General features: G+C 40.7%; 1 protein-coding gene across 3 annotated transcripts in view; it reads left to right on the top strand.

The window, feature by feature from the left end:
* Nucleotides 1-15,007, top strand: part of nckap1 (NCK-associated protein 1) — a 173,353-nt gene that overhangs the window by 148,587 nt on the left and 9,759 nt on the right. For 2 of the 3 annotated variants that reach the window (XM_069935894.1, XM_069935895.1), the window contains exon 29: nucleotides 2,064-2,173. The exons of the other annotated variant lie outside the window; for it this stretch is intronic. In XM_069935894.1, the coding sequence (XP_069791995.1) occupies nucleotides 2,064-2,173 (110 nt within the window). The remainder of the gene's footprint in view (nucleotides 1-2,063; nucleotides 2,174-15,007) is intronic. 3 annotated transcript variants of the gene reach the window in all.

The raw sequence follows: 15,007 nt of genomic DNA, 5'->3' as shown, positions 1-15,007 counted from the left end.
ATTTGTCTGAAGGAGTGTTATTTGAGAGAGATGAATGAGGGTAGTTTAAAACATGCTGGAAATGAGAGGGAACAGAAGTGTTTGCTGAAATCTGGAATAAAAGTGAATGCTGGGAATACCGAGCAAATCGGTGAGTATCTGTGAAGTGAGAGGAAACAGCTATGTGTATGATCTTGCATCAGAACCAGCCAGTTATGACACAAAAGGAAGTTAATTATCAAATATTGATGTTGAGTCCCAAGGGCTGCAGTGGGCCTTGACAAAAGGCGAGGAGCTTTCAAGAAGCTTTAGGTTGTTGAAACAGTGTAGTTGGGCCAAAAACAGAATGGGAGATGAAGAATTAAAAACTATGCTCAGGGTCACCCTCAAGCACTAAACAGAGGAATTTTGCAAAGCAGTCACCCAATTTGCATTTGGTTTCTCCAGCATAGAATAGACCACATTTTGAGCACCAAATGGAAAGGACAAAATTTATGAGGGCACAGTATGGGAGAGAGCAGGGCAGGATTGGATGTGGGAAGGCACAATATAGAAGGGCAGGTGTTGCACCTTGGTGCGTAGGAAAGTACCATATCCTGAGCAACACTACTGGGAATCTTTTGTGCCTTACAGCAGGCAGAAAGGAATTTTGTGTAATTTTACATGGCCGGTACTATTATATGATAATAAAGGAATCTTGAATAAGGAGTGGTTGATAGATGGAAGAGCAAACCAGGGAGCCGTGGAGGGGACACTTTCTTCTGATTGGGGATTGGAAGATGTAACTGGTGCTGGAATTTCTTTGAAGGTGGCGGAAATTATGGAGGATGATCCCTTGAATATGGGAGCTAGTGGAGTGAAAGATGAGGTGACGGGAACTCTATTCATGCTCTCTGGTAAGAGATGGGACGGGCGCAGGAAACCGATGTCAGTGAAGCCCATGTCAATAATAGTCCAGGGGAAGGCACAGTTCACAAAGGAAGACGTTTTAGAAGCCCTCGTGGAAAGTCTCATCTTTGAAACAGATGGAAAATCTGGGAGAATGGAATGAACTGAAGGCAGGTTGGAAATTGGCAGTGGTAATGCAGCACCGAGACATCCCTGTGCACCTTTATAATTATCTGTTCACAGACGCTGCCTGACTTGCTGAGTATTCAAAATATTTACTGATTTTCGGCCTGTGCAGTTTGTTTTTGCTTTTTAATCATTTTGTGTTTTCCCAAGTCTCCTTTAGAAACTGAAACCATTTGCGTGTTTTAGGAATTTGGTGTAATTTTTGTGTGTGCAAGAATTTGTGATTCTCTCACTGGCTACAGATATGTTTATTTTTTAAGTTATTTCAAAGATTTGATCCAGATGGAGCGGAGGCACTGATGTGCTTCTAAGAATCATATTATTTCAAACTGATACCACTGTATTCTAGTCGACTGGCATTTGGTTTCTCCTTTCACCAGGAACTTACTGCTTGTTTGGCATTCTTTGGTTCTGATCAGAGGTAAAAGAATAGAGGATTCTCCATCAGACTGCTTCTTTCTCCACTACTGCTGCCTCACCTTAGTATTTTTGGCATTTTTAACTTTTTATGTCAGTAATCTTGGGTGTTCAGTTCGGCTTTTCAATCCACTTTTGTGCTCGAGATCGACGAACCTTGTCTGCAGACAAAAAGAACTAAGATTGCATGATACATACTGTGAGATGTTTGTGCTTCACTTGTGATGAAGACAGTTCTTTTTTTTTAAATTTTTTATTTTTCACACCATAAATCATGATATACACTATTTCTTTTTCACACATATACAGTGACTTTTTCTCCCCCCCCCCTTTCCTCCCAAGCCACCCCCCCACCCCCCCCTCATCCATTTAAGGTATACAATCTAGGTTGCATTAAGCCAGTCAGACAATGTTGTCATTCAACAAAATTACACCAGAAATTCTACTGAGTCCATTCTTTTCTTTCCTTCTCCTTCCATCAACTTAGGTACTGTTTGTCCCCGGTAGGTTTTCGCTATTGTATTTAATGTAAGGCTTCTTCACTGATTTGTGTTTGCCATGATTTCAAAGTACCTTTCTGTTTAACTCTACAGGACATTGTAACAACATTCATTGTTTAGCTAAAGCTATAAATCAAATTGCTGCTGCATTGTTCACTATTCACAAAGGAAGCATTGAAGATCGCCTTAAAGAATTCCTGGCTGTAAGTGGATTTCTTTTCAATCTAAATAAATGTTCAAAGTCAATATTACCACAAAGTTAGGAAGAATAAAACTGAGGACTGGATTAATCAGGTTGTATGGTAGAAATTTCATTGCCCACATTTTGTTTATTGAATGAAACTGATAATCCAGCACTCTTGAGACTTTGATTTTGAGAAATATTGAATATTCCTCCATTAATGCATCAAATCGATGCTGTCGTCGATGCTGGCAGAGGTCGACAGCATCGAGTCCACGCTGCTGAAGATCCAGCTGCGCTGGATGGGTCACGTCTCCAGAATGGAGGACCATCGCCTTCCCAAGATCGTGTTCTATGGCGAGCTCTCCACTGAGAGAGGTGCACCAAAGAAGAGGTACAAGGACTGCTTCAAGAAATCTCTTGGTGCCTGCCCCATTGACCACCGCCAGTGGGCTGATCTCGCCTCAAACCGTGCATCTTGGCGCCTCACAGTTTGGCGGGCAGCAACCTCCTTTGAAGAAGACCGCAGAGCCCACCTCACTGACAAAAGGCAAAGGAGGAAAAACCCAACACCCAACCCCAACCCACCAATTTTCCCCTACAACCGCTGCAACCGTGTCTGCCTGTCCCGCATCGGACTTGTCAGCCACAAACGAGCCTGCAGCTGACGTGGACTTTTACCCCCTCCATAAATCGTCGTCCGCGAAGCCAAGCCAAAGAAGAAGAATGCATCAAAATAACCTTCACCTGTAAAAAGAAGTTCAAATGTAATAAATTCTCTAGTGAACCCATAATGTTTAAAGAGAATGCAGGAAATGTGCCATAGTGAGTTAAGATCATAGGAAATGGGGCCCCTGCTAACCCCAGATTCCAGGCCATCAGAGTTTTACTGGAGTGCCACCTTTTAATTTTTCTGTGTATCAACTTTTCTACCCAAGAAGAGTAATGATCCCATTTTACCTGCTTTCCCGTACCCAGAGAATTGCCTTTTTGGTGAAGACCATAACATCAAATTGGGTCTCTTGGTTATTGTTCAATTCATTACACAGAGCAACATGATTTCTTGAACCTTGATTTCCTCCATCAGTTTAGCCTTAAAATGCTAAAAATTGTTCTTTCAACGTCATTAATAATTTGTGAACATGATCACATAACAGCTTTAGATGTGCAGCAAACTTAAGCACAAAGTTAAAGCTAATTTTTCACTGCAGTACTGACCATGACATTATTGGAGATGCTATATTTTGGCCTGCAGCTGACGTGGACTTTTTACCCCCTCCATAAATCTTCGTCCGCGAAGCCAAGCCAAAGAAGAAATATTTTGGCTACAATAAATTGAGACCTTTATTTAGCCAGATGTAAAACTAAATCGGAATGATCTAGAAGATTTTTTCAACCTGCACAGCCAAACTTACAAATTGATCAATCTTAACATTTCCGGACAATACATTTGGAAATTGTGAAAAACCACTATTCAACCAAAGCAACTAGGCCCCAACTGATCTGAACAGCACACAAGGTGGCTAGAACGTTTCGTACCTCAGTTTAGTCTACTTAACATCTTGAGCTCAAAATATTCAACAATTACAATCTCATTAAAGGATGGAATGTTGCCCTTAAGTTTGATATTAGATTCTGATGTCAAGGTCATGTCATTCTTTTATTAGTTGATGGACAAAGGAAATATGTCAGATCCCAACTGAAGTTTAATTGTGCTTCAGAAATGAAACTTTTTAGAAAATAGTTTACTATTGACAATGAAAAACAGCGATGTGAATATACCAGCAGCTTCATTTGAAAGTTTGTGCTTTTTTTTAAAAAAAAATGTTGAATTCTTGAGAATATGGTATAAACCTTATGACTGATTGTCTTCCATGGCTAAATAACTTGGTTAAAAATGGGAGTATGAAGGTACATGTCATATAGAAATGGGACATAGGGAAAAAGCAAGACAATTGTGAAAAGCTTGATTTTTTAAAAAAAACATGATTCATCAGTTAGATCTTTTGCTACTAGGGTATTCGTTTTTCTTTTCTTGGTTTAAGAGTGGAATCAAGTCATTATAAACACAAGACCACATTGCCAAAAAGTGCTCCGCTTGAATAAGGATTATGCTTGGATCAGGATTTCCATAAACTGCAGATAAAAATAGCCAATTTGCAAATATTTGAAAACTTGTAGTGCAGCCAATTTAACCATTCATTAAAAAACCACAAAGTAATGTTTTAAAGTTAATGTACAGTGAATTCATTCAGTAATTCAGTCTAAACAACACTTTTTAATGTAAATGATTAGATTCTAAATTGTGCTACTGTCTCTTGGTGAAATTTAGAAGTTCTTTGACTAGATGTAGTGTGGTATTAAAAAGTTGGTTAATAGCAGCATTTTGTGCTTGGATCAAGATTTATTTGTAAATGTTGTGATTGGATCAGATTATGTGTAATGGGAGCGACTGCAAAGTAGTTTGGTATTTTGGAATCCAATTCTTGGATCAGATATGTATTTACATAAAGTCAATGTATCCCTCTATTCTTTCTATTTTCTGTTGATTTTTTTTCTTGTCTCTTTTCTCGTTAGATGATGGGAAGATGTAAAATTTAAATCTAGCACTCTTAGCTCATGAAAGATTATTTTTTAAAAAGTGAAATGAAAATGGTTAGGTAATAAATGATGCAGCAATATTTTGTTTCTGCGCCAACACCAAATATCTCACCTCAAAACCCAAGAGTAAAGGCAGAGGAATCTCACACGAGCTAAATGTAGCCTCCGATGTGTCAATGGAATTGCTAAACTGTTTTTCAAAAGAATAATGGTATTCTGAATTTTGAATAACACACATTTGTGAGATAATCTGCTTTACAAAAGTACTCTTTTGCCCTAAAACCCCTTCAGCAAATGTTAGTCCCACCATGTACAGTATATTGTTCTCCCACTCTTTTCATGAATGCACAGGATCAAAATAATGAACAAGACCGATTAATCAGTACTATTTAAAGCTCATTTGTTTGGTCATTTGACAATTAACAACTTTAAGGATTCTGCTTAATGGAATGGTTTCAGAAAATTCCCTTTCATATTAATGATTGCTTTAAGCGTCATAAAAGCAAAAGATTAATTGATGCAAGTATCACAAAAGTTAGTCATATTTAATATTCATGGCAGGAACTATCTGCAAATTTTCTAAACTAATGAACTGTTTGTTTATGACAGCAGTAGTACAGAACTGCTCTGCTCAAGACCCCAAGAACCTGCAGAGAGTTGTGAATTTGGCTCAGGTCATCACATAAACCACCCTCCCCTCCATCAACTCTATCCATACCTCCTGCTACCTCCTTAAAATTGCCAACATATTAAGCGGACCCATCCCACCCTGGTCGTACTCTCTGGTTGGGCAGAAGTTGCGGGAACTTGAAAATGAACCTCCAGATTTAAGGAGTTTCTATTCTGCTATTATTAGATTCTTGAATGGACCTCTCATTGGTAAAAGATGTTGCCTTGCACTGTTTAACCACTTTTCTCTCTATTCTGCACTCTGTCCTCAATAGCACCATATCCTACACTTTTTTTAACTTGCTGTAATGCTTGTGTTTTATTAATTACACTACCTTCTGAACTCCAGTATGGTGGTCAGACCTGGATTGCATGCCAAAAAATTTTTTTCAATGTATTTTGATACATGTGACTCCTTGTACCCCTGATGGGCAGTGAAACAACACAAGGCAACAGGACCAGACAACAGACCTGGTCGTGTACTGAAGGTTTGCGCAGACCAATTTGCGGAAGTCTTCACGGACATCTTCAACACCTCACTGCAGCAGTCCATCATTCCTGCAGGTTTCAATGCATCACCCAAGGGGGTGATAATAACAGGCCTCAATGACTGTTGCCCTGTGGCACTGACCTCTATCATCCCGAAATGCTTCGAGCATCTAGTGATGCAACGTATCTGGAGAGCGCGTCGAAAGAACCAAAGACTTGTTGATCCAAACCAAGGCTTTGATGAACTAAAAGACTGGAGCAAATCACGTCCAGAATGACCTGGTCTGGCTAGGAGCAACCCTTTAAGACCTGCCAGTAGGCGTGGCTACACTCTCAGCCAACCACAGTCATCCTACACTACATATACACATTGGTGATAGAATCTGTACTGTCACAACACACTTCCCAGATCTGCTGGGCTCATTTCAATTTGCCTATAGAAGAAACTGTTCCACAGACTATGCTATAGCTTTGTCCCTTCAATCAATCCTGATCCACCTGGAGAACACCTCATATTACCAGGCTGCTGTTCATCAACTTTAGCTCAGCATTTAATACAATCATTCCCCAGAGGCAGGTGGAGAAGCTGTCCTCTCTGGGACTCGACACCCCTCTCTGTAACTGGATTATGGACTTCCTAACAGAAAGACCACACTCTGTTGGGGTTGGTTGCAGAATGTCGAGCAGTTTTTCATGCTGACACTAGTGCCCCTCAGGTCTCCGTGCTCAGGCCACTCCTGTTCGCGCAACTGACCAACGACTGCAGCGCCTGATCCAGTTCCAACAGTGTGCAGATGACCCAACAGCACTTAGTCACACTACAGCAAAGAGATGGAAAATCATGTGATATCGTGCAAGGGTAACAACTTGAATCTCATCGTGGACAAGATGAAGGAGATGATCGTGGACTTCAGGAGGACCAGAAACCACCACCCTTCACCACACATCAATAACTATAGTGGAGAGCACCAAGTTCCTTGGAGTTTATTTAACTAGTGACCTACCGTGGACACTCAACATCTCCTCACTTGTCAGGAAGGCGCAACAGTGACTGCACTTCCTGAGAAGAAGGAAGTGGGCAAGGCTCCCGGCCACCCTCAACCTTGTACAGGACCTCTATCGAGAGTGTCCCAGCTGGCCTGTTTCTGCTCCGTAAATGGTTATATGATTGCATCACAGTGTGGTACGGTTACCATAGAGAAATGGATTGGAGGTCAATCTACAGGACCATAGGAGTGGCAGAGAGGATCGTTGGTGTCTCATCCCCTCCATCGACGAGATCAACCGGGATCGTTGTCTGAAGAAGACACACAAAATTGTTGAGGACCCTTTCCACCCTGCACACAGCATCTTTCAGCTACTCCTGACAGGAAAGAGATGCAGGAGTATCATAATCAGTGCTACCAGGCTGAGGTACAGCTTCCCATGGGCGGTGGGAACGCTGAACAACTGAAGGAACTGCTCACATTAACTATCCGTGCCTCAAAATTGTTGAGGACCCCCTCCACCCCACACACAGAATCTTTTAGTTGCTCCCATCAGGAGACACGCAGGAGTATTCGAGCCAGCACCACCAGGCTGAGGAACAGCTTCTTCTCACAAGCTGTAAGAATGCTGAACGACCAAAGGAACTGCTCACAGTGACTCTCGCTTTCACGAAACAAAATCTAGTTATTTATTTATATACATGACTACTTGTCCTGCATATGTATTGTTTGTATGTGTGTTAGGTCTCGTTGCACGTCGGCATGTTTTTGCATCGAGGACTGGAGAACGCTGTTTCGTCGGGTTATAGTTGTACAATCAGATGACAATAAACTTTAATAAACCATTTAATTTGCTCATGTAAGCTGGAATAGTATTAGGATTTTGTTTCTTCAAGGCTACTTTATCTAATATCACCTGAATTCCTATTAATACTGAACAGAAGTTGACACATTTCCCCCCGCTGTTCAAATTCACACCTTCCTGCTTTATATCCAACTGCATCAAAGTGATTATTCATTATCTTTGAGTCGTGCCTTAATAGCATAAAAATAATCCCTTCTGGTATGTCATCAAATGTCGTTTTTAAGCTGTTGTAGTGCTTCTTAAGTGCCACAAGTTATCACTGTTAAATCTTGACTGCTGCTTTTATCAATAAACTGAATGTAGAAATAATTCTTCACTGCTAAACCACCTTCCTACCACAAATCCTTAATAGAGAGAAACAAAATATTTGCTGCTTTTGTTTTGCTATTCATTTCTTGAACGCCTTTCAAAGTTCCAATTTTAGCTATGTAGGTAGTAAGAAAATTGCAAAGTTGATTATGAATTGAACAGTGCAATTATTAAATCCACTCCAGATGAGCAGGGTGAAATTTGATAACCTGTGAGCAGTAAATTACTTTGCTTTTAAGTCATTATTTTGCTGTCATCAGCAGGTAAATGTTAGAGAGTCATTTATTTAACTTGAAGTTAATATAGGTTTTTCCAAAAGAACTGTGGAGTGAAACACGAAAGTCTGCAGGCTCTGATTGTAGCAAAAATACCAAACAAAAAATGCTGGACAAACTCAGCAGGTTTTGGGGGTAACCGACTTTTCACACCTGAGGCTTTCTTCATGGTGTGAGTAAAAAGCAGGCAGGCACCCGAATGAAAAGGCTGGGGGGAGAAGAAAAGAAAGGGCAGAGGGAGGCACAGAGCTTGAGAGCAGCAGGAAGTGAAGAGGGGGAGTAGTGAGAGAAGCTCTCACAGAACTCCCTTCGAAGAGAACTTCAGGATGGACACACCGGATGGAGGGAAACGTGAAAGTTTGTTGATGGTGTGATTTTGCTGCCGGACACTAATCAAATTGAATCCATCAACAGATGCTCCAAATAGATAGATTTGATCCTTGTTCATTTGTGGATTCTAAAGTGCGTTGTTTGAGTGATTTGCAATTTATAACAGAAACTGAACATGGATCTGTATCTAGTGTTAATAATTAAAGCAACGTTATTATGAAAATAGTGTACTATAGAAATAATTTGCTGATAAATATTCAGATGTTGATTTATTTACATTAGTAATGGAATGTGAAAAGGGTACATCACTCTTTAGTTTCAGGTTCAAATATTGCAAAATAGCTGAAGCTGAACTGACTATTTCATGTTAGTCTTCACAGTGGAATACACATCTAACATGCCAAAGAGTAATGATGTGAGGTGATGAGAGGTGAGGACTTCAATCCAATTGTTAGCTCTCAAGCTAATGGGTCTAAGGCTAAATAAGATGCTTGGTCCTGATAGAATGCACCCCAGGGTACTGAAAGAAATAGCAGATGTTATAGCATTTGTGTGGGTGGTAATTTGCCAAAATTCTCTGGGAAGATCCTGGTGGATTGAAAGATAATAAATGCCATATCACTGGTTAAAAAAGTGTGTTGGCAAAATGCAGATGATTATAGGCTAGTTAGATTAATGCCTTTGGTTAGCAAAGTGCTTGAAGCTGCCATTAAGGAAGAAATAGCAAAATATCTGGATAGAAACTGTTCCATTAGGTAGCATCCATGGAAGGCAGTAGGTAAAAGGATGGGGGAGGGAGCATGGGCTAACATGTGTTTGGTGAATACAGAGAGGGATAGAGGTGGAGGGAAACTGGAAAAAGGAAGGTGTGGGTGATGGACAGGTAGAAAGGAGATGGGAAAGGAATGAAGCCTGAGATGGGAAAAACAGAGGAGGGGAAGGGGTTCAGAAAACAAGGTAGGGGGATTATCAGAAATTTAAACAACTTGTTAATATCGTCTGGTTGGAGATTACCAAGATGGATGCAAGATGCTGTTCCTCCGTTTCTCATGGCCTCAACATGGCAGAACAATAAGCCATGGACATTATTTTTCACAGAGTTTTCTTGAGATAGTAGGAACTGCCACAATTCATGTGAAAATGCTGTTGGGTCGAGAGTTTCAGGATTTTCACCCATCCAGACTCAACATGCTGCCCCTGACATATTGCAAGTTCTACCAAGTGCTCTCATTTCCAAAAGATGTGCTGATAGGTTAATTAAAAGCCACAGTAAATTATTCCTCTGAATAAGTTGCAAAGTCAAAGGAAGTTGATTATAGACAGGTGATGGGGAAGTAGTTGCAGGACCACAGGAAATTGAGGGGGAATGGGGCACATGAGATTGCTCTATTAGAATCCATCATGCACCTGACTGGCAGAATGTCTGCTTTCCATGTTTAAGTTAGCGTGTAAACAAGAAACTAAAACGTGGGGTTCAGGAGATGCAAGTTTAATGCCTATAGCAGGGTGGCCAAACTGCAGCTCACGAGCAATATGCGGCTTTTTGACATCTAATATGCTGCTTGCGGACATCCCGACGCTGCGACTGCAGACTCTCTTCCATCCAAGCTCTTGGTGCCCCGTCCGCTCTTCCATCCAAACTCTTGGCGCCCCGTCCAAGCTTCTAATTTCCCAACCTCAGATTCCCATCTAGGCCCCACCCACCCATCCAAGCTTCTGAAGAACCACCCAGTCCCAGCCGCCTGCCCATCCAAGCTCCCAATGCTCGAACCACAGGCTTACCATCTGGCCACCCGTTCACCCATCTGTACTCACAGGTACTTAGCGCAGTCAAAAGTGGTTTGCGTGTATCTGCATGTCAGCTCCCTAAATTTACCCTAAAAATTGTTCCACAAAATTTAACTATTACTCGTGTATATATAGTGTGTGTAAATTTGATTATTGAAACTAATACAATTTAGCAGTCTAAAAGCTACATAAATGTTATTACGTTCATGTATTTCTGAATATTTATATATAATTTTTGTAACAAAATGTGCATGTAGGAGTAAAAACGTGTATGTAATTTTTTTTATGCCTTGTGGCTCTCAAATATCTGAAGTTTATCATATGTGGCTCTTATGTTAAGCAAGTTTGCTTTACAGAATTAGCAAGGTGTGTTGAGAAAGAGCGTCAGGGTCAGTGGGTTCACAGAGACAACTCTGGACACAAGAGTTTGCAATCACATGTAACTTTATTAACACACTATTTATAGAAAAGCGTTGGAAAATCGTAACTGGAATAAAACACACATACAATTTTTAAAAGAGTGTGGGAAAACATCAAACAGTACACAATTACTAATTCACACAGGCAAAGCAAACATTCACACACCATAAGCATGGGTTCTACACACCCTACCAGACCCTTGATTGTTGGGAGCGGTGGCACTACTGCCAAGTATTGATCTATAGCAATTTGATCTACAGCAGTACTACAGCTCAGCTTCAAAGCGGAGCTCACCTTACTCGTGACCCTTCTAAGCGACATCCATAGTAGCGACCTGGCGTCTGGGATTTGGACCACGAAGCAGAGAGAGTGAATGTGCTGTGTGCTTCTGTTAAATGCCGGGCTAATCCAACCAATAAGGACGCTAGGTGATTTGAATTAGCCAATGGAAAGGTGTGCACTAATTAGTGACCGGAGCCCAACCTTGACTGACAGTTGATGTGACTCCTGAATAAGTTTCAGATGGGGAGGACGCATGGATCACCTGCAATTCAGGCAGGGAGGCCATGCCTCCTCCTCCACACAACACAAGAAGAAAGGGTGAATTGTAGCACTTGTTTTTCAGAAGGGCACGGTGAAGGAACCCCACGCCCATCTTGTTCCTAGAGTTGGTAAACAATAAGGATAGCAACAGACCACAAGATAGCATAAATTGCAGCAGTTGGCATAGCGGTTAGCACAATGCCTTTACAGCGCCAGCGATTGGGTCCAGGGTTCCTGGAGCTTGTACATTCTCCCGGGTCTGTATGGGTTTTCCCCGGAGGCACTGCCTTAAATGTACTGAGGGTGTGGGTTAATTGTGTGTAAATTGGACACCACAGACTCGTGGGCTGAAATGGCCTGCTACTTTGCTGTATGCCTAAATTTTTTTTAAAATTAAAAAGGCACAAAGTGATCACTTTTAGGAGCGAGAATTGAGGGGCAACAGAATCTAAATGGTGTAAATTTGAAGGTGCAGAGAAATCTAGGCAATGTGTGTAATTCTAAAAGTCACAGAGCAAAATGGAAGTCTAGAGAGAAAGATATCACCTTCGGATTGAAGCTAAATGTACAAAAGCAAAAAACTTGTCGTGGAGTATTGTGTTTAATTCTGGGCACTGCACTTCAGGACATGGCAGAGGGACTGCACAATAGATTTACCTAAATGGTACAAAGGTCGAGGGTCTTCAGTTATATGGATTGAAAGACAAAGTTAGAGGTGTGTTAGATGTTTGAAATAAAATAACTAATTTTGATTCGTGCCTTAAAGTGGTGGAAGCTAGTTAAATAACTCCCAAAGGTAATTGCATAAATATTTTTTTTTTAAAAAAAAAAGGAATTTGTAAAGCTCAAGGAAAAGAGCTGAGGGGTAGGATATATTGACTCTTTCAGAGGTCTGGCACTTACAAATGTGGTCCGATAACTAGCTTATATGCTGTATAATGATTGCAGATTGTATGAATTTGCATTCCAGAGCTTATTCTAGGGAGAATCCCAAGAACAGCAGTTAGTGTAGCGGTTACCACAACACTATTACAACGCCAGCCTCCCTGGTTTGAATCTGACACTCTGTTTAAGGGGATTGTACATTCTCCCTGTGTTAAATTTGACCCGCTCTGCAAACAGCAGAACCAATGAGCGAACAACCAACTTTACTGTATTATGCTAGTGGGAGTAAGGGGTACAAAGAATGAGTAGACAGTGTCACTCGATCCCTACACTGAAGCTCACTATTCATACAGGGTTTTAGTTAACCTTTATAGTCCTTGAGATGAGTACTATGTTTTACATATTTCTTGCAGTTGGTTTGTTTCTGTTTTCATTCCCATCTATCCTTGTGGTGTCTTTAGACATACAATCTCAACAATTTTTTCATCTCTGGTTGGACTATACAGGTATACCCTGCTTTATGAAACTAGAGTGTTCCTATGGAATCTTTCGTATGGCGAAATGGCCGTAAAGTGAAGAAGTGATTTCCCATTGATTTCTATGGGGAACATTTTTTGAGCGTTCCCAGACCCAAATAATAACCCACCAAATAACACATAAAACCTAAAATAACACTAACATATAGTAACAGCAGGAATTATGTGATAAAAACAAAGCCTATATAAAGTAGAAATAATGTATGTACAATGTAGTTTCACTTACGTGAATCATGAAGACCGAGTTTTGGCCTCCCTGTGACCATCAATCTGGCTGCGCACTGTCCACTCTGTGACAGCTTAGGCTGAAATGGCCTGTACAGTACTATATGTCTAATTTTTTTATTTAAAAAAAATTTCCACTGGCTGCTTTATCGTAAAAGCAAATTTTCATAATTTGAGTATTCGTAAAGCAGGGTATACCTGTATTTGTCTAATTCCCATGTCCTTGTGGATTTGTTTTCAGACATAACATGAGACCTGCTCATATATTACCTAATCGTGGTTCTTTATCTGCAAGGCTAGTAAATCTTCACGAGTCAACACACACAAAACATGATCTCTTCCCTTCATGTTTGACATTCTCTTACACCTCTCTGGGTTTTCTGGTTTCATCCCACATTCCAAAGACGTAGGGGGTTGGTAAGTTGATTGGTCACATGGGTGTAATTGCACAGCGCAGGCTCATGAATACCATCTGAAGCTTTTTCTGGAAAATGAGATGAGATCTGTCCGGAAGGAAGTAGAGTTGGTGCTTTTAACAAACTTACATTGAGAAAGGAAAAGCTGCAAAGATGTGATGTACATTTGAAAATGTTTTTTTTCTTTGAGGAACAGTGCCCTCTTTTGAAATTATGTAACTTTTATCCAAAGTTTCCAAGTTAACATATAACAATTACAGCACGGAAACAGGCCATTAGGCCCTTCTAGTCCTCACCGAACCAATCACTCCTCTCCAGTCCCACCTACCTGCACAATGACCATAACCCTCCACCTTCTTCTCTTCCATATACCTGTCCAGCTTTTTCTTAAATAATAAAATGGACTCTGCCGCCACTATTTCTCCCGGAAGCTCATTCCACACCGCTACCACTCTCTGAGTAAAGAAGTTCCCCCTCATGTTACCTCTAAACCTCTGCCTCTTAACTCGTCTCCTCTTGTTTCAATCTTTCCTCCTCTTAACGGAAATAGTCTATCCACATCCACTCTGTCTATCCCTTTCATAATCTTAAATACTTCTATCAAATCCCCTCTCAACCTTCTACGCTCCAAAGAATAAAGACCTAATCTGTCCAATCTCTCCCTAGACTCTAGATGCTTAAACCCAGGTAACATTCTGGTAAATCTTCTCTGCACTCTCTCCACTCTGTTTATATCCTTCCTATAATTAGGCTGCACACAGAACTCTAAATTAGGCCGCACCAACGCCTTATACAATCTCAACATCACTTCCCAGCTCCTATATTCCATGCAATGATTGATAAAGGCCAGCATACTAAAAGCCTTCTTCACCACCTGTCTTCAGTTTGAGGACGAGAAGAGAAATTTACACAAAATAGACTTAGGGAATAAATTCTGGAACTTGCATTTCTGAAATTTAAAGTGGCATTAAAAGTGAAATGAGAAATAGTGTAGAGTACGTTTTTCCAAAGGTGGAATCGAGGTAAAAGTGGATTTAATATATTTCCAGTCTTGAAGCAAAGATTCAGGCTGTCGGATTGCACTTCAGGAATTCCTGCTCAATGCACATGCCTCAGGATTTTCCGCCCATTAAAGTTAATGGGCAGTGTTGTGACTGTGGTGACCTCGGCCCAATTTCTGATATGAGCTCCAGGCATGCAAAGCTCCGTGCTGGGAATTCAAATTTGTAAAATTGCCCTGAAATATTTTTGAAAAAAAATCTTGCTACCCAGGCATCCAAAAATTCCTTGGAGGTGTTTGCAATTTAAAGGATAAAATGTTTCCAATTGCTGTTTTTAAACATTATTATTTACTTTTATTTAGTACCAGAAAGTGGAAGAGAGATCTGTTTCTCATTTGCCGCAGAACCAGGCCTTTTTTTTCCCTCAAGACTATTTACCATTCATCTCTATCATGGCTGCACAGTGCCTCCACCGCTTCCTTGCCTTTGCTATTTATGACTTGATACTCCGACAAATC

Source organism: Narcine bancroftii, chromosome 4, assembly GCF_036971445.1.
Source record: "Narcine bancroftii isolate sNarBan1 chromosome 4, sNarBan1.hap1, whole genome shotgun sequence".
NCBI classification, from domain to species: Eukaryota; Metazoa; Chordata; class Chondrichthyes; order Torpediniformes; family Narcinidae; genus Narcine; species Narcine bancroftii.
This window is presented reverse-complemented; position numbering and strand designations above follow the sequence as displayed.